We start from the raw sequence: 21256 nt of genomic DNA on the forward strand, positions 1-21256 counted from the left end.
AATTGCAATTTCATCATGAAGTTTTTGAGGGGGATCACTGATCAGTCTGTAATTCAAAAAGAACAAAGCCTTTACATAAAGCAAATAGAGACTTTCTTTTTGTGGTGAAACTTTGACTGAAAGTAAAGGCCAACAATTTCCTAAGCAGAGGAAGGGAACTTGACCAGAATCTTGTTTCTTTTTTGATCAATTGCATGTTCTTGACATCAGACATTGGAACATATTGCTTGCTGCAAGTGTTTACCTTGGAAGAGTATTTAATGTTAGCATTGACTCTAAAGAAAGTGCCAAAATAAATTTTGAGCAATATTGATTTGTTGTAAGCAAGACAATCAGAGGACATATTGGAGCCTTCTAATAATAAAGTAGAATGTTTCCATTGGCATTAGTTATTTTTACTTTGTGATCATTCCTGGGCGTAGCATTTGGGTTTTACATAATTTCTTGAACTTGTAAATCCATTTTCCTGCAGGTTGTGTACAGTTCCTGCAGTATTATTATCAAAGTGGCTGCCTTTATAGATTGCGAGCATTGGGGGAAAGGGACCATATGGACCTTACAGTAGGTATGTGATGCAGCAGTAATTTGTACTACTAGAGAATTAAATATTTTCAAATTATAAATTGAAACAATGTTAATGTCTCATGTTTTCCTCTCACCCCATCCCCTTTGCAGGGTACCACAGAGTAAGGGGATGTGGTGTTGTGTCTATCATCCTGTATGGACTAATGTCTCAATGTTATATGTTGTCCTGTGTGGATGTATTAAATGGATTCCAGGTGCCCTACTCAGATTTTTCTTCCATTCTTGTGGGAAGAATCACACTAAGTATCCTCCTTGCTTGAGGATACTTGATAAGTTCTGTAGCCATGCTGGCCACGCAAAATGGACACTGAGCCAAACTAAAATGGAAGACAGCAGGGAAAGCCTGTTTAGTGAGAACAGACAGCCTGCTCTCAACTAATTAGCATTTTGCAAGCAGCAAACCAGTTTTCTGGCCAGGTGCAGATCTCCAAGCCAAAGGTGTTAATGGCAAAGCGCTTAACATTCTGATGAGGCAGCCCAGATCCAGGCACACACAATGGCAACATTTCCATCTCAATGTAGCACTTAATTGGTGGAGCAGACAGGATGGCACCAGAGTAACGAATATCGAAACCACCCCCCAACATCGAGGGAAGCCCCCGCATTGGAGGATTTCGAAGGTAGCCGTTTGGAAACGTTCCAATCGGTACCGAAAGGTAGAGCCCGCCTAGAAGGGGGCAAGGACATTAGAGAGGGGTATAAAAGCAAATTCCCCACAGAGCCCGGTCTGTTAAACTCGTGCTCCGGCTCTGACTGACATCTTGCATCCTGACTCCAGCCGTTGAGCACCAGCCGCCGAAACCGTAAGTTCAACGCTCGCTACGCGATCCAAGCCCACTAGACTCCCAAGTACCAGAACGCTTGCTGAAGGCTGCAGTACAAGACCAGGACGAAGGCCTCGTTCTCTGACCTTGCCTGTTCCTGTTAGATAAGTATTCTGTTCACTTAAGTTTAGTTATAGCTTAGTCTCTTAGTGTGTGCATGAGTATTTATTATAACTGTATAATAAATATTGATCGTTTGAACTTTACTAATCGGTGTATCGTCTTTATTACTTTGAACTTGACCTTGGAATACTTGTGACGTTGCCTATACGGCAACTGGCGACTCCAGAGCTAAATAATTACATACAACAGAACCTAGTAGTGTTAAGCACACGTCGAACTCGGAGGCGTGTTAATACACTCCAATAAACGCGTTTTACAACCAAAGTAAAACGCCCAACATTTAGTGGCGACCTCCTGGCGGGACACGGTTGTAAGTGGAAACCCCACACCGTCCAGGACCCTGAAATTTGAATTAGAACTCCAAATTGCAGAGAAAGAAAGAGATCACAAGTATTCAAGGTGTTCAAAATAATAAGCGTAATTCGGAAGTGTGTTTAGTGCATGCGTACTAACAGGGCTGTAAGGTAAAACTGAAAGCTTTTTGTTGCGACAAACTTTCGGTAGTTTTGTGATCGGAAAATAGCGTAAGCCGTACCCTTTTTTCGAAACACCACCCCAGCAACCCCCTGTTCCAAATTATAAAAAGAGAGTCAGAGGAAATGGCCATGCAGGCAATGGAACGTCTGATGGATCCAGCAAAGTTTGTGGTCGCAGCGACCAGCAGCAGTAGCAGAGTAGGCCAGTGTCCCACGTGGGAGCTGGAACTCCGCAAATATTTGCAGGGAAAGGGATGGCCCCTTTGGAAAGAGTTTTGTGCAAATGAGGAGACAGGTCCCGGAAGTATAGGTCATACTTGGTGGGAGAACCTCTCTCAAATACACAAAAAGAATCTAGGTAAAGCACGCAAGCCGATGGCGATTGTGTCCTGTTTGGCACAGTTGCGAGGCGCAGAGGAGGTCATCAGGACGCTCCGGACAGATTTAGAAGAGAGGAATAGGATGAGTAAGGTCGATGTCAGGGACGTCGAGAAAGAAAACCTGGAATTAAAAGGGAAGTTGGCAGAGAAGGATAGAGAGGTGGATGATGCCAAAAGGGCTCACCAGTCTTGTCTAGCTCATCTGAACAGTTCCCAGACCCAGTATGAGAAAGCCTATCAGGACGTGCAACGTGCCGTTCTGATAAGACAGGAATCGGAAAAGCAGGTGGAGGCATTGCAGAGGCAATGTTCTGATCTCAAAGCAGCTTTGAGAGGACTCCATGCTGCAACGACCGAACAAAGACAAAGCACAGTTGACCACGCGAAATGCAGGAAACAGATTGCGGAACTGCAATCTCTGCTTTCGGTGCAGAATGGCTTCCAAAGCACCTTTGGAGCACAGTTAGATGGAGAAAATGCCCCAGATTGGCAGGAATTAAGCGAGACAGCGCAGCGTTATGTTCAGGGAACATGTGCGCCCGCAGCTCAGCAGAAACGACAGGCACCCCAACCCCCCACAGCTCAGACCATAACCGCACCCATGAATCCCGTAACCACGCAGAGAAAAGCCGAATCCGAAGGCGCCCCAGACATAACTTACACCACCCCTTTAACAGTAACCCAGCTAAGGGACGCTTGTGAAAAGATCACTCCGTTCCTCCCCACCGCAGACCCCCACCAGTTTTTCGCTAAAGTAAAGCAGCAGGCTACCATGTACGGCCTGGATGAGAGAGAGCAGGTTAAGCTCACCGTGCTGAGTTTAGACCAGAGTGTAGTAGCAGCCCTCCCCGACCCACAGAACGTGGCAGGAGGCAGCCTAGAGGAGATGCACACCGCCATTTTAGATGCCATAGGGTACAATAGAGGTGACCCCGTAGAAGGATTGAATAAGTGCAGGCAGAAAAGATCCGAACACCCCACAGCATTCGCAGGAAGGCTGTGGATTCATTTCAGCGCAGTTTTCGGACAGCTAGATAGAGCGCATTTAACCCGCGAAAACATGGTTAAGTGGACGCGCACAATTATCTCACACGCAACAGAAGCAGGACAGAGCGCTTGCAATAGCTATGACCCCTCAGAAGAGGCCCATAACGAAAAATGGGTCCTGAAAAGATTGTCCCGCGCTTGGGAGCAATCGCTTCAGGGAAAAGGAAAAGTTAGATCCCCAGAAGAGGCTCAGGCTGCTGCAGATATCCAAGCAGTCAGAGAGCACCAGAAGCCCGCATGGGTAAATGAAGGCAAGAGCAGCCCTCAACAGAAAGGACAGGAATGCTATAACTGTGGACAGTTAGGGCATTGGGCAAAAGAGTGCAATGCACCCCAGCGATCTCAGAGAGGCCAGCAGACAGGCACTCTGAACCGCAATAAGTCAAAACCGATCCATAATGTGATAGTACAGTCAGGACCCACCGATGTGGACGAGACGAACTGACGGTGTTCGGGCTCCCCCACTTGGGTCTGTGACACACTATGGGACTCATCAGGGAGGCCCGTAGTCACAGCGAAAGTCAAAGGGAAGCCCATAGAGTTACTGTGGGACACAGGAGGATCCCGCACCACCATTAACTCCACAACCACGGCACACTCAGACACGTGGCCGACCACCTCCACCATTACACTTAGCGGGTTCACCGGACACTCGCAGCAGGGACATATCACAGCACCCGTAGCGATCCAGCTAGGGAACATTAGCACAAGGCACCCCGTAGTTCTAGTAAATCTTCCCCGGACAGCAGAACACATCCTGGGGATAGATTTTATGAACGCTCACAGCTTGTCGTTCGACCCAGTGAACCAGTGTGTCTGGCGAATGGCTAGATCAGACAGAGCCCCAGCCACCCTCACAGTAGGAGACTACGCTAATCGGATTAGCGCAGTGGGAGAGTACTCATTCGACCTGACTACACTCCACACCGACCGACAAATTAAGGCCCTACTAAACAAACACAGGACAGCATTTGCAAGTCACCGTCATGACTGTGGCAGAATGACTGGACAAGTTCATGTTACCGGACAGGACCCCCGACCGCAAAAGCAATATAGATTTCCCCTCGAGGCAGAGGTGGAAATAGAAAAGGTTATAGGTAGCTTGTTGGACCAAGGTGTACTGAGAACGGTAGCCTCCACCAACAATGCCCCTATTTGGCCAGTGAGGAAGCCCGATGGATCATGGCGTCTGACCATCGATTATCGGGAACTCAATAAAGTAACCCCCGCAGTAGCCCCAACGGTAGCTACTAGTCCCGAGACCATGCTCAAGCAGGGTCTCAACGCCAAGTACTTCACGGTATTGGATATCAGTAACGGATTCTGGTCCATACCATTGGCAAAAGCGTGCCAATTCAAATTCGCATTCACTTTTAAAACTCAGCAGTACACGTGGACATGCCTCCCACAAGGATTCCACAATTCCCCCTCCATTTTCCACCGACAGCTGGCAAGTGGATTAGAAAAATTTTCCCGACCCGAATGTCTGGTACAGTATGTAGACGACCTACTACTGCAGACAGACACAAAGGCAGAGCACATTTCGCTTCTGGCCGAACTCCTGGAACTCTTGACTGAAATTGGCTGTAAAGTTAACCCGAAAAAGGCCCAAATATTGGAAAGTAAAGTGATGTATTTGGGATCAGTCATCACGCACGGCAAACGCGAGATCGAATTCAAAAGAATTGATTCGATTGTCAAATTGCCCCTTCCCCAGAATGTTTCAGCCCTCCGGTCGTTTTTAGGACTGGTTGGCTATTGTCGGAACCACATAGACGGATTCGCGACAAAAGCCGCCCCACTTTCAGACCTCCTTAAGAAAGGAGCCCCCTGGGAATGGCTTCCGCAGCATACAGGCGCTGTGGAAGAGTTAAAACGAGCCCTTAGTGCAGCACCCGCGCTGCTAGTCCCCGACCAACTTTCCCCGTACGCAATCGAGGTAGCTAGCACAGATCTGACCCTCTCGGCCGTGTTGCTTCAGGAACGGCACGAGCAGCTAAGACCAGTGGCTTATGCCTCCCGACTGTTAGACCCGGTAGAACAAGGATTTTCAGCCTGTGAGAGGCACCTCCTTGCTGTCTTCTGGGCAGTACAGTATTTTTCATACATAACCGGACTAAACCCCATCACCATTCTAACCGAACACACACCCACACAGCTACTACTAGACGGTCGACTGAAGGACGGTTCAGTTAGCCAGATTAGGGCAGCTAGGTGGACCCTACTTTTACAAGGACGGGACATTACAGTAAAACGGACACGCACACACACATATTTAGCAGACAACCTCCAATACCCCGGACAGCCCCATGACTGTGAAATTGTAGCTCCCCTGCAGAACACAGGACCCTTTTTAGCAAAAACACCCCCCAGGAAGATAGGGAACCCAAAACAAAGCCCCCAGCCCACAGACACGTGTGGACCCTTGAGGATTTATGTAGACGGTTCCTCCACAGTTTTAAATGGTGAGCGTATCACAGGATGCGGCATCTATGTAGAGGACGCGCAGGGGCGCGCTCTCGAAGAGATAGCTCTGAAGTTACCTGGTCACTTAGGCGCGCAGGCAGCAGAGCTAGCAGCCATAGCGTATATAGTGGACCACCCCGATTCTTTCCCCAGCCCAGCAGACATATATTCAGACAGCTTATATGTCTGCAATAGCCTAACAGATTTTCTGCCCCTGTGGAGGACACGAGGTTTTGTCTCCGCAGACGGAAAACCCCTTCCATCAGCCCCCTTACTCCAGCACATCCTAGACAAAGCGAAGGACAGGACCTTCGGCATTATAAAAGTTCGCAGCCACCATAGGTCATCACCCCCTGGGAATGTAAAAGCCGACGCATTGGCTAAGGCAGGTTCCAGGAGAGGACACTTATGGACCCCCCCAGCTAGCGCACCAGCTAGCGCCCCTGTGAGCGCAGTACAAGTCTCACAAACAGAGGTTAAAGATCTCGTAGCAGCACAGAAACAGGACGGAGACCTCAGGGAGGTTTTCAAGGGAAACTTTGTGCCTGCGTACGAGCACTTTAAACACACACTGACCACACATGAGGGTGTGATCATTAAGGACCAACTTTATGTGGTCCCGAAGCAGGACAGGAATCAGATGATTGCCTTGTTCCATGACGGACACGGGCATCAGGGAATTGATGCAACAACGAGGCACCTCAGGCAACTCTGTTGGTGGCCTAATCTCAGGACTGATGTCACACACTACATTGAGAATTGCCTGATTTGTGCTCAGAATAACCCGGAGAGGTATTCTAAGAAGGCACAACTTCGGCATACTCGCCCAGTTAACGGCCCTTGGACAAACCTCCAGATCGATTTTATAGGTCCATTGCCCCCTTGTAGGAATGGCTATAAATACGTTCTGGTGGTCATCGACACCTTTACCAAATGGGTAGAGGCATTTCCCTCACGAACAAACACAGCTAAGACAGCTGCAAAGATCCTGACCCACCACATCTTCACGAGATGGGGTTTACCCCGAAGTATCGATTCGGACCAGGGATCTCACTTTACAGGACGGGTCATGAGGAACGTCCTGACAATATTCGGTATAAAACAAAACTTCCATATTGCGTATCATCCACAGTCCAGCGGGATTGTGGAGCGCATGAATCGGACCCTAAAAACGACCCTCAGGAAAATGGTTCAAGAGAATAATTCCACATGGGATTCAGTGCTCCCCTTTGCACTTATGTTCATAAGGAACACTGTCTCCACATCCACAGGATACACACCACATACACTCATGACCGGACGCCCTATGAAAGGTACAGAATTCCTTTTAGGACTGGACATGACAAGCCCCGAAGTGACGGCCCTCACACATGAAAAGGCAGTTAAAGATCTAGTTGAGACTGTGAGGTCTGCACAGCTCGCAGCCGCAGTCCAGCTAGGGAAACGCCGACAGCAACGTACTGCCTGTTTCAATAAGACCGTCCACACCACAGAATTCCAGGTTGGGCAACAGGTAATGTTATCTGTTTATAACCCCAGCAGTTTTTTGGCTCCAAAATATTCCGGTCCCTACTCAATTTCGGACAAAATTAGCCCCTCCGTTTACAGGATAAAGTATCCTAATGGGAAGACCGCGTGGTTCCATATAAACCAGTTAAAGGCATATGGAACACAGGCCAACCATGCTCACCATGTCCTGCTGGATGCAGCAGAACACTTCACCCCGCCCACCAGAGACACTTTTCCACCATCCCCCTCACAGACCAGTTCATCCACGGACTCGCCCACGACTCCGCCCACAGACCACTACAGACCACGCCCCGACACGCCCACAAGCTGCCACAGCAGAGACAGCAGGACTGACACTGACTCTGAAGACAGCGACAGCACACAGCCATACAGCCCACACTGCACCAACTACGACCCCGACTCCAGTGACCCCATGGAAGTCACTTACCTTAAAAACCCAGAACCACCACCCGACCCCGACTACCCCGACAACACACTCGACACTACACAATGGCACAGGGACAACTCATACAGACTTGTCCGCAATGACGAGAGTGACCCCCGGTCACACAATTCCAAAGTTTCATGCCTGATCCACACAAGGGTGTGGGATCCGGGAGAGCAGGACGACGCAATGTCTGACTCCCGACACGGCAACCCCTTTGTGACCCTGTTCACAGAGGCAGAATCAAAGTGAGGTGTCCAGATGATGTAAGATAGGAATCGTTTGAGGGAAACAATGTCCTTTCTGATGGAACCTGCACGTATGTTTGTCTTCGTTTTATGTTTGTTTCGTTTTCAGTAAAGTAAATGGTTCAGCTGGAGGATGGACATCTTCTTTTCAGCTGAAAAGATTGTGACCACCTCAAATACACGTTAGTTTATCCGCAGATACCTTTGAGAACTTCGGTTCCAACAACCCAGTTTGATTGGAGATCTTTTCCAAAGTTGTAAGGCCACACGCCAAATAGCTTGTCCGCAGATATCTCTGAGAACTTCAGTGATGTCCTCAGTTGGAGCATCTTGGCTCCCTTGGTTTTTAGGTGCCCCTCTATTCGGCGGAATAGAGGCTGCAAGTCATGGTAAATACATTCATACCCGTTTTTCTTTCCAGGTTACTCAGGCAGTGGACAAACGGCACTGAGGACCCGCCCTGTCTGAGAACCAACCCTTGGTCAGCCAAGCTCGGGTATGGCACAGCACGCCCTACCCGGGGATTCCATCCAACTCGTACCCGTAGCGGCCCATACGCAACTCATTCGGATGTTTGTTTCAAAGTTTGTTTTCATTTTACGTTAGGTAGCCCTTCGGCCGCCATCCCACATGCTATTTACATCCGGGAACATTCGGATGGTAAATCAGCAAAGCCTGCGAGGCGGCTCGCAGAAGGAAGGATTGTTAGGTGTATGCTGGTCTTTAAATTCGCTTTTTGAAAAAAAAAAAAAATGAGGGGAGTCACAGGGTGTGACTTAGCCAGTCATTTTAAAGGGTCAATTGGGTTTTGAAAGACAGATGCACTAACAAGTAAAGGTCTTAAACTGTGTATTGACAGATACTGTGCTTGATCCCAAAGGTTTCAAAGGACGAGACAGAGGTCGAAGCCAGGATTGTCAATACCGGAGGAAGAAGGAAGAGAAAGAAGAAGAACAGCAAAATGATGGAAGCCCACTTATTACTGTTTAATGTCATATGTATATGTGTGGAAACAAGACACGTTTCCCCCACAACCCCCACCGTAAATGTTTCAATTACAGCAAACCCCCAGTGCTCAGCTCTGATCAGCGAGGTTCAGACCTGGTGTACTAAATTCATGACGTGGTACTCCATGTCCTATATAATCGAATCACTGTTGGTGATCGCGATCCTCATCATACTAGTGCAGACCCTCAGGTTGAGGAAATGGAAGAGGAGAGCCTCTCGTTCCAGCACCTCACCCATCTATAGAGTTCAATCCCCCATCTTCGGATTCCACCAAACCCCTCAACCCCTCACTGATTACAACACTCTGTAAATAAAAGGTTCAGCCATGTATTATATTGTTCCATACTCGACTGCCGAGTTGGGAAGTGTGATGTTGTGGTGTGAATGGTTAAGATTTTAGAGTGATGAAATGTTAAGTTAAGGTTAAGGTTAATAGTGATAGGTAGAGGTTCCCAGTTGTAGTAATGCATGTCCCTTTGACATAGGGCCAAGTAGAGATGTTAGTTAAAAAAATTTTTCTTCTTCCCATAGTTTAAGAATAGAGTAGAACAGGAACTGGCAAGAGGTCAGAACACAAGGAAGGCAAAGTACATAGGTGATCCTTCACAATAGTATGATTGTGAGGAACACAAGGAGGGAATGTAGCCATGCTGGCCACGCAAAATGGACACTGAGCCAAACTAAAATGGAAGACAGCAGGGAAAGCCTGTTTAGTGAGAACAGACAGCCTGCTCTCAACTAATTAGCATTTTGCAAGCAGCAAACCAGTTTTCTGGCCAGGTGCAGATCTCCAAGCCAAAGGTGTTAATGGCAAAGCGCTTAACATTCTGATGAGGCAGCCCAGATCCAGGCACACACAATGGCAACATTTCCATCTCAATGTAGCACTTAATTGGTGGAGCAGACAGGATGGCACCAGAGTAACGAATATCGAAACCACCCCCCAACATCGAGGGAAGCCCCCGCATTGGAGGATTTCGAAGGTAGCCGTTTGGAAACGTTCCAATCGGTACCGAAAGGTAGAGCCCGCCTAGAAGGGGGCAAGGACATTAGAGAGGGGTATAAAAGCAAATTCCCCACAGAGCCCGGTCTGTTAAACTCTTGCTCCGGCTCTGACTGACATCTTGCATCCTGACTCCAGCCGTTGAGCACCAGCCGCCGAAACCGTAAGTTCAACGCTCGCTACGCGATCCAAGCCCACTAGACTCCCAAGTACCAGAACGCTTGCTGAAGGCTGCAGTACAAGACCAGGACGAAGGCCTCGTTCTCTGACCTTGCCTGTTCCTGTTAGATAAGTATTCTGTTCACTTAAGTTTAGTTATAGCTTAGTCTCTTCGTGTGTGCATGAGTATTTATTATAACTGTATAATAAATATTGATCGTTTGAACTTTACTAATCGGTGTATCGTCTTTATTACTTTGAACTTGACCTTGGAATACTTGTGACGTTGCCTATACGGCAACTGGCGACTCCAGAGCTAAATAATTACATACAACAGAGCCTAGTAGTGTTAAGCACACGTCGAACTCGGAGGCGTGTTAATACACTCCAATAAACGCGTTTTACAACCACAGTAAAACGTGCAACAGTTCCCAAGAGCTCCTCACTTGGTTCTTGCTGCAGCAATTTGGCAATTAAGATGACCCGAATCTGTTTAAATAATCAGTCATTTCACCACTGGAAACCATGCTATAGTAATGACACAACAGAGTACTCTAGACCTGTGCATCCAGTTTTGTAATATGGCTGGATGTACAGTGGACCTCTACTAAATATTATAATTGTTCCTGGCACTAATATTGGGCATGTAATGTGTAAAATGTTATCCTAACCGTCCTATTGGATGTGATGAAAAAGTATCATTTCAACATGCGCTTACATAAGCCTTTCCATCTGAATCAGTGGAAGAGAGAATTTGTCAAATACAACCAAGAAATGCATTCTCTTTCAATGCACACTTGGGAGTACAGAAATGCCCAACTTTACTGCTTGGCATCTTGTCCTAATTTTAAAGAAAGGGAGTTTGGATTACATATAATCGTGTACACTATTGGCTGATGTTTCCTCTTTTTTTGATATAAATGAAGAAGTAAAGAACAGAGTAAGTTGTTGCCAGACAGAACAGAGAAAATAATTTATTATGTTCCTGTAACTATAAAGGACAAAAAAATTGTATTTTTATATTTAATCTCCCAAAATGTTCCCATTAACACCATTCCCATAAGATGGTTATTCATACTATATTTATAATTGCAGAAGGATTTCAATCATGGATGTGGAGAGGTTTAGCTTTTGTTCTTCCATTCCTTTTCTTTGGTCATGTAAGTCTAACAATCTTTGTTGTTAATAGTTTGGAAAATGCTTTCAAATGCATTTAATGGAATGTGCTCAATGGAATGTGCTTTTGTAGGTATAGAGGTTCAGAAGAAGTAGGGGAGGTAAAATAGGAAGTGTGGTGGCAGTGCATTGGGGAAGACATAGTGTTGGAAAGGGAAGATGTCTTCGAGGGGGCAAAACAGAATACCTTTCATAGAATCATACAGTGCCGAAGGAGGCCATTCGGCCCATTTAGTCTGCACCAGCCCTTGGAATGAGCGCCCCGTGCCTCCACCATATCCTCGTAAACTCAGTAACCCAACCTATCCTTTTTGGATACTAAGGGGCAATTTTCGCAGGGCCAATCTACCTAACCTGCACATCTTTGGACTGTGGGAGGAAACCGGAGCCCCCGGAGGAAACCCACGCAGACACGGAGAGAGAGTGCAAACTTCACAAAGACAGTCACCCAAGGCCAGAATTGAACCTGGGATCCTGGAGTTGTGAGGCAGCAGTGATAACCACTATGCCACCGTGCCACCCCTTTGGTTAGAGTTGAGAAGCAAAAAGGATATGGGATAGAGTAAAGGGAAAGGAAGGAGAGGAACTTGTGAAATTTGTTCAGTAGAACATCCTTGAGCAGTATGTTTTTCAGTCCGACTGGGAGGAAGGCGATGCTGGGGATGAGGTGGGTGAAATGAATCCAATGTCTGTCGAAGACACTTGGGTAATAATAATTATTACAGTTTAGATTAGTCATGGAGAAAAATAATTGTTATGATGACTCTGAATTTATCCAGCAAAAGAAAAATCCACTTTATAAACTGGTTGATCCCTTGTTTCTGTGGAATTAACTATTCTCAGTTGGAACAACTCAACCAGATGGGCGAGAGAAAAATGTTGGCCATAGTTTTCACTCTATTCAGCTGGATATGCATGTGAGCACACATTGAAAGAGGACAGGATTGAGCTTTGCAATGACGTTGCCATAGCAAATTGTGCATTGCCATTCAATTGAAGGGAGTCAGTTGCAAGATGAGGACAAAAGACATATGAAACACTGCTGAGCAAGGACTCAACATCTTCAGGAAGCGGGAAAATGGTAATCAGAAAACACAGAATTTAGGTGTATCCATGCATATTAAATTTATTTCTGTTACTTTGTCCTACTTTTGCAGTTTTGGCAATTATACAATTCAATAACACTTTTTGGACTTTCACAACATGAGCGGTGCAAAGAATGGCAAGTGAGTACAGACCAAAGGGATTTCTGTTTGGTAACATTTTCCATATCCTTCCATAAAATTCATCTCCTACATGATGGAAGATTAATCCAATGTTCTGATTCAAATATTTGGCTGCCTGGGCAGAGGTAACCCATCTGCCTTCGGCCATTCTTATAAACAAGCCTTCTCTCCCTCTGAATCAAATCATGAATTTGGAAGCACAGTACCTGATGATGTAGTATGCCTTGGTGAACCAGTAAATTCCTAATGCTGTTGGTCAGTTCATTGTAAATATGAGATGCTTACATTCTCCTGGTCTTTCCAACTGATAAATAGTACTCATTTTGAGGAACTTTGTATTTCAGGCTACAACCTATAAATCCTCTTTATTAAGAAACATAATTAAACTGGAATACGAAATGTGCAATATAGCATTGCTGCCTACGGCACTGAGGACCCGGGTTCAAATCCCGGCTATGAGTCACTATCCATGTGGAGTTTGCACATTCTCCCCGTGTTTGCGTGGATTTCACCCCCACAACCCAAAGATGTGCATGGTAGGTGGAATGCCCATGATAAATTGCCCCTTAATTGGGAAAAAAAATTGGGTTCTCTAAATTTCTAGAAAAAAAAAGAAATGTGCAGATATCACTAGATTATAGTTAAATACTTGATTTCTTGCCTGTCCTTTAAAACTAATAACTTGAGCTTTTAGTCATTTTGGAACGTTAATCTTAGGTCGATGCAGAAAAGCTTACACATAACATTTTATATTCATTGACTTCAGCCAATAAATGCCTGTTAAAACAGAAAATCACTAAAGAAACTTTGATACAATGAAATATCCTTTCTACCCTCCAGTCCAAACTAGTATAGGGCTGAAAGGCGCATAAATTGCCCAATAGGTTTTCCTTACAACAGTGAGTAACGACATCTCTTCCTCCCCCTCGGGCAGGTTGGCAATCCCAAATAACCAGTTCAGTCTCTTCTCTCCGTCTGTTAATAAGTGTGACAGTTTCTAATTCCTTCTTTGTGTTTAGCTGAGCAGTCAACCTGGGCAGAAGTAACTCATCTGTCCTTGAAACGGCAGCTGCATACCAAGCAGTACTGTGGATTTGTGTAGCGGCTGATCCCAGCGGGGTATAACCAATTAATCAACTGAACAGCTTTCAGTCCAAAAATATTGAAACTGGGAAATATTTTGTAACTCAAAACAATATATACCTCCAATCTGCCACCTCCTTCCTCTCCATAGCTGTTACCAATAATAAAAAATCCCACAATAGTGTGCTTTTTGTTCATGAACAGAATATGATGGAATGTGATTTACTTTTAAAATCACCTAAATTGTAATCATTAGTGTAAAAAGGTTCTTTACAGCTTCAAAGTTGTAATATTATTGCACTTCTAAACTGATTCCCACTAAAGTGGGAATGCACTTGACAAACACTAATATGTCTGTACAGAGGTTGGAATGGGGACCATGGTTGGGACTGGAGAAAACATTGAGAGGTTCACACAGATAATTATAAGTTGGCAGCAATGGCTTAGCTCAAAATGGTTAGTTTTGTTCTAATACTTTAAAGCTTATGCTGCGTTTTGGTGTTTTTGTCAGTTTATTTTGCCTATTTCCTCTCAGGTTTTTGTCTTGGCTCTCACATTCCTGGTGCTCTTCCTTGGGAACTTTCTGACTACCCTTAAAGTTGTTCATCAAAAGTTTCAGAAAAACAAAGATAAATTGAAGAAGCTATGAAAGTATGGAATCTGCTGTCTAAACATTTTTGGGTAACATGGCACCATATTCCCATTTTCTCAATGCTGCTCTACTTGAGGGCTGAATACTTGCACATCATTGAGGTTGGATTTGCAACTGTCGCACAAATGTTTGAGAATCCCGACGCTAAGCTGCACACAAATTCTTAGAGAAAATGACTAAGCAAATTTACTCTTTTTAAGATCTGTACATTAATATGGTTCATTGTCCTTTAAACAAGTCTGTTGAATATTAATTTCAATGTTATAGTTTTTATCACCACCATAAGAGATGTTATCATTCTTAATGTGATTTATTGTATCATGAAACCCTTCTGAAAATGACAGTGGGGTGAGTGGGTGGCGGGGAGGATTTGGACAAGTCGGGTAAATGTCTTCTCCAAGATAGATGTTTGGCTAATCCTTTATCATATCATGGTTTGACTGGAGTTATCCAGTTTGTGAACTGCCTGCAATGTAAACAAGAGATGAAGTTTGATTTGAAGTATAAAATGAATCTGAACTGGCCAATGAAAAAGGCTGTTGTCCAAGTAAAATTTAATACTGCATAATGACATATTTATGTAAATTCTGCATGTGTGTTTTGTGTTCAGCCCTTGTGGATGTTATGTTAACATCAAGTAAATGTATATTACAATTTGCATATTATATTGAATTATTTCATTATTCAACATTGTGTGCATAATATAACTTTTTAAAATGGGCAGTCACCCACCCTTCTGTGTAAATTGTCTTTTCCCAACACCATGCACTATTCCCTGTCTTGAGAGGGAAACCAAACTATGTCCTCCCCAAGTCTACCAATGCCACTTTTGATTTAGGTAGTTGCATTTATACAGAGGGACAGTCTCCTTACAACTTGGGGAGAGGGGTGCGTGTACGTGCCTACACTTGCTGATGCACCACAATAATAGAAATTCAGTACATTTGAGATTGTGGATGAACCTAGTTTATGCCACTCTTGTGTGAATAAATTGACTTTCCTGAATAATTCCTTTAATTGACTTGCATATTTGGTTGAATAATTTCAGCTGCATATTAAGACATGGTGTATTTAATTACAAACAATTTCAAATATTAATAGCATTTGCCCACCTATGCTATTTTGTTAATCCATTTGCTCCTCACTTAAGCTGATCTAAGTATTTTGTACATTTGTGAAATAGTCTGTGTATTTGTATGTGGTGTTAAGATGCATTAAAGTTCATTAAAATAGGTAGTTTATATTTTCTTGCAAAACAAATGTAATTGGCAGTAAAAATTTAGAGAAGTTTAACTTTTAGACCAAAGGCTGTACATTCAAGAATTTGATCACTTTTGGAGTTCTCTGAAGATTGTAACAGGTTGGTGAAAACATAATAGAAAATCGCTGTGGCTTAGCTAGATCCAAGGGAAAATTGTCAGTTTGAATGTTTGTATTTCTTTTGAGGCACTTGGCCCAACGGAATTCTCTTTTGCTTGGCAGTAAGCACTACTGTATAATGTTTTTCTTTCTCATGACTACAGAACCAAATCTAATTGAGCACAAAAATTCAGATTCTCAAATTAATTTCATCTTTGTTTAAAATTAATGTGACTCTGAAACTGATGTATTTCAGAGCATTCCCAATCTCAGTTGAGAAATGAGCATAAACACAGCACAGATCAAGGACATGTCTGTTCAGTGGCCTACTATTTCACAGCAGGAGTATATTATTCTTTCAAAACGGAGGTATGTTGACCTTGAGACATATAACCAGGAAGCATTGCAGCAACATGATTTTTGCTGAATGGGAAATTAGTTGTGAAGGAAGATACCATCTATCACAGCCCATCCAATTTAGGGTTTGTTAAAAATGTGTTATTTTGGACCAGAGATATTTAATTGGTATCAAAATCTGGAATTTTTAATTCCAGACTGATAGTTTGTACAGCTCTTGAAAAATGCTTGCTGTGATTTCTAGTCCATGTGACAATCTACATGTTCTGGGGTAAAAATGAGTAAGCTGAAACAAATGCTGTTCATAAACATTATTTATAATTTAAAAATTAAAACCTTGTTATCAATGTTATGGCCGTGTTACATTATCAGCAGCATACTATTGTAATTACAACTTTCATTTTTGTTTGGAGCAAGGAGTCCATAAATGTATGTAAATTTAAAAAGACACATGATTGAATTGCAGAAAGCGTCAATGGGGCATCGTCATGTTTAGTGGTCACTCAGACGCCTGTTAACTGTGAAACCTAGCTGTGACCAGGAAGTGTTAGTGTAGTTTTTTTTTTTGCATTCAAACCAGTGTTTTCTACTTGGCCAAGCTAGAAAATTTAAATTATTTTACTGCTCGTTATGGAACAACTCTTTTTGTATTTAACATTTCCAATCAATGGAACAAATCTTTGGTGCACAAAATTAGAATAATTGAATGTCTATCTGTTTAGGTGTCAAGAATTCAATATTTAAAAACTTGTAGTCACACATTAACAGGCAAGTATAATTTAAATTATTTTACTGCCAAAGTGCCAAATCTGTAATAAGCTACAATTTTCAATGATTTGCTTCAGTTGGATATCCAGTAGGATATTGGAATGCTGAGGCTAGTTGGACATATCAAGTGATGTAAGAAGGATACCAGTAAGTAGTTTAGAGTGTGTGGTGCCTTAAATTGTTGTACAGAAAAAAACAATTGATCAGATTAATAAACTTGCTGTGAGTCAACTGTACTTATTGAAGTCCTGAGATGGACATTTATACTAGTGATAATGGGAAGTCTGTTTATAAGTTAGCAGAACACAGTCGCTGTGACACACAGCCTTATTTAAAATAATCTTTAAACTAGTGTATTTCTTAACTGAAAATGTTATTTTTCCAAATGCTGATTGTAAACGTACACTTCCTGGATAATTTTCTAAGAATCTCAGCATTGTTACAGTATGGAAAGAGGTCATTCAGTCCACCATGTCTGCACTGGCTCTCCATATGAGGAATTCACCTAGTGCCATCCACCCCCTGTAACCCTGCAAATTCTTCCTTTACAGATAACAGTCCAATTCCCTTTTGCATACTTCAGGTAAATCTGTCTGTACTACATTCCAAGGCAGTACATTCCAGACCGTAACCATTTGCTACGTGACAAAGTTTTTTTTCTCAGTAAGGTCCACGTACTGTGAAATAGAATTAAAAGAAAGATCTGGACTTTTCTTGTGATTGTAACAGAGATCATTTGCCATTTATATGGGGCTTAACTTATACTGTATTGTCACTTGTGTATAAGGATGTTAAAATAAACCAATTCAAGAAAATATCTCTTGGGCTATAAATTTATAACTAGACATCTTCTCATCTCCAATTGTAGCTTATTTTTAATCTTGTGACATTTGAATAACGCACCATTTGCTTCTTGAACAGTAATCACTTTGTATCTTTACCCGTCATTGTGCTTTTCAAAAATGGATCTAGTTTTGACTAATAATGTTGAATATGCGCATTAGGGTGGTTGGTGGTGGAGGCAGAGACCTAAACTCTTTTTAAAAAGTACATGGATCTGCCTTAATTGCTGTAAACTATAAGGCTATGGGCCAGGTGCAGGAAGGTGGGATTAGAAAGGGCATCTGGGTATCATAGGGCTGGTGCGAACATGATGGGCCAAATGGCCTCCTTCTGTGCTGTAACTTTTCTATGGTTCAATAGGCTGGTGTCTTAAATGAGGAAAGTGAAATGGAGAGCAGTGAGGTTTAGAGTGAATTCCAGAGCATGGGACTGAGGCAGCTGAAGGCACAGCCACCAGCGTTGGAACAACGAACATTGGGATGCTCAAAGTTAGTTTAGTTCAGATGGCTGGTAAATCAGCACCAGTCAGCTCTCCCCTCAAAGGGGAAAGCAGCCTGTGATCATCTGGGACTACGGTGACTTCACTTGCTCAAATCTTGCAGGGGTGGGGAGAGATTACGAATGTAGATTTGAAAACAAGGATGGGAAATTTTAAATTGAGTGTTGCTTACTTGGCAGCCAAGTTAGATCAGTAAACGCAAATGATAGATAAACGGAATTAAGTGCAAGTTAGGACATGAGGAGCAGAATTGAGGGTAGAATGCGAGAGTCCAGCCAAGAGTGCATTGAATAATCAAGATTGGAGGTAACAAGGTCATGGATGAGCGTTCCACAGAGGATAAACTAAGGCAGATGTGGAGTAGGGAAATATTAGGGAGGTGGGAATAGGTGGTGCAAAAGCCTTTGAAAGCCTACCTTTGTGACATATTTGACCTCCAACAATTTGGTTGACCTCTGACTATTGCCAGGGAGAAGGATGAAGTTGGTGGCTAGGGAGTGCAGAATGTGGCGGGGACCAAAGATAAAGGCTGGAATTTTCCGGCCATTGTCACAGGGACTTGTTCCACTGATGGCAAATGCCAGCCACGGGTTTCCTGGCGGAGGAGTGGTTGCATAGATGAGAAACCCCATTAACAGCGGCAAGACCAGAAGACCCTGCCATCAGCAAGTCACCTCTGCTGCCCCAAAACTCTCCCATGGGAGGGGTGGGGGTGGGAAGGCGTGGGAGAGAATCCTGTCTTGCAATTTTTCCAATATTTAGTTGGATGAAATTTCTGCTGATCCAGTTCTAGATGTAGGGCCATCAGTCTGGCAATATAGTGTATAGTAGAAATGGTGGAGTCTGAGATTCAAGTCAAAAATGAGGTGATGCAGACTTAATGGGTGACATTTAATGGTCACTGTGGGGGGGTGGGGGCGCTGTCCACTGACTGGAAAATCGGTGGCATATATGTGGCAACGGTGATATAAATGCAATCGAGCACCTACTGTATCATCAGGGTACCTGGCTCCCACCAGGAATCTTGCGAGAAGGTGGATGTCCTGTTTCGGAATGCTGCTGGCCAGTCGGAGGCTGCCAGCACTCCAGTACTAATGCCACTAGGATTGACGGCCACTGCCAGTTCTGCAGTGGTGCCTACATCACGGATTGGCACTGGAGGCCCATAAAAAGGTGAGTGTGGTGGATCAGACAAGGAGGCCCCAGTAAGTAGAGGAGAATGCTCAAATTAAAGGGTGGGGGAGTCTCACTCTGATACTTCCATTCTGTAGATGGGGGCCTCTGTGTCCAACAGAAAACCTGCCTACCACTTGAGGGCCTTAATTGGTCTCTAGGCAGGAAGCCATCCTGGAGCTTTCCCATTTTGGACTGAATTAGAGGGAGGCAGGAAGATGCAGATATCCACTATGCACCTGCCTGCCCAATCACACAGCCTTCCCCAGCATTTCCACACAACATGTCACCATCTACCCTCCAGAATTTCATTTCAGGTTTGTTCACTGCATCTATAAGGAAAATTAAATGGTTATAAATTTTTAATACTGGCAGAAACAAATTTATTTTGAGACACAGAGGCCTAAAATTATCTAACTGAATAAATAATTGCAGAATTTGTAAGGTTTATTTCTTCCGATTTTCTTTTTTTTTTTGTTTACTCTCCTTGCCCCAGATGTCCTGATGAGTATAGTTCCATGGTACCTTGTATCCTCAGATGTGTTTCCAGAATGGTCGCTATGGATATCTGAAATTGAATTTAGCCTCTCAAAATGCATATATTAAAGCAGTTGGATAATAGCGATCTTAATCCAACACCTTTATTAAAAAAAAAATCTTTTGCAAAGGTAGAATTATTCTACAGTTAGATGTAGGACAGTATTTGGGTGACTACTGTTACTGGTCTAGTTCAAGAAATTTTAAAGCAAGTTTCCAGAGGAGTAGATTATAGATTTGATCATAAATGGGTACTGTCCAAACCAAATGTTGGGAGGTAGGATTTTGGATGATCGTGTGGTCAAAATTCTGATCGATGATTGGTTGTGGATAACCACATGATTGTATAACCACTACCTTAAATAACCGGAGCAATGGCTGTGGCAAAAGTGATGGCCCAGTTGGAGGCCAATTCTTTGCAGAAAACCCTAAATTATAATCCACTGTTGGATCACCTTGTACCCGAGTGGTTGGTTTCTGAAATCCACCAAAAAAGATCTTAAATAAAAACAGAAAAATTGTATAAATTCCCGTGTCAGGAGGGGGAACCCTTTGTCAGAAAATGCCTTTGAGGGGTTCATGTGATGGGGGTTGTTCCAGAAATTTTGAGGGAGATGTACAAAACTAAATTCCACTTGTTGCGTATTGTCTATTCTGTGATACCAACTTGTGTTATGGTGAAAATATCCACAAACTGAGTCAACTGTTTGATATTTTAAAGTTCCTCAAGTACATTCTTAGTTATTATACTTTTGGTAAATTCAGGGAATTGCATGCACTGAGTTTGCCAATTGTGATACCATTTAAATTAACAGACTGCAGCGCTTTAAAGAGCAATATTAGAGCAATGTCAAGAATAGATTTACTATAGCAATATGAATTCTGCTCACGTTCTGATCTCTTAATGTGCCACTATCCGCACCCTTCTTAGGCATGATCGCTACCATTTACATTCCCCTTGTCCAACAACAGTATAAATCTCATACTATTTCCAGTTCTCTAGCTTTGGCAGAATCCAGACCTGAAACATATAACACTGTTCTCTCTCCACAGATGCTGTCAGACGTGCTGAGAATTTCCAACATTATTTTCTTTTATTTGCGAATACAACATCTGCAGTAATTTGTTTTTATCCTATATGAATAAATTATTCACTTTAAGGGGATATGGGATTACAGGGAGAAGGTTGGGAATGGGAAACATAGCCATGATCAAATGGCAGAGGGATCAGGGGTGAGCTGGCAAGATGGATACAGAACTGGCATGGTCATAGAAGGCAATGAGTAGCCACAGAAGGGTGCTTTTCTGAT

The 21256-nt window shown here is 43.5% G+C and overlaps 1 protein-coding gene across 3 annotated transcripts in view; it reads left to right on the forward strand.

Moving 5' to 3' along the window:
- tmem120b (transmembrane protein 120B) overlaps positions 1-15642 on the forward strand; it is a 102559-nt gene extending 86917 nt beyond the window's left edge. For all 3 annotated transcript variants that reach the window (XM_038789494.1, XM_038789512.1, XM_038789503.1), the window contains 4 exons: positions 473-565; positions 11369-11433; positions 12607-12675; positions 14294-15642. In XM_038789494.1, the coding sequence (XP_038645422.1) occupies positions 473-565; positions 11369-11433; positions 12607-12675; positions 14294-14407 (341 nt within the window). In that variant the 3' untranslated portion in view covers positions 14408-15642. The remainder of the gene's footprint in view (positions 1-472; positions 566-11368; positions 11434-12606; positions 12676-14293) is intronic.
- Positions 15643-21256: the final 5614 nt, after the last annotated feature.

Source organism: Scyliorhinus canicula, chromosome 1, assembly GCF_902713615.1.
Source record: "Scyliorhinus canicula chromosome 1, sScyCan1.1, whole genome shotgun sequence".
Classification (NCBI taxonomy): Eukaryota; Metazoa; Chordata; class Chondrichthyes; order Carcharhiniformes; family Scyliorhinidae; genus Scyliorhinus; species Scyliorhinus canicula.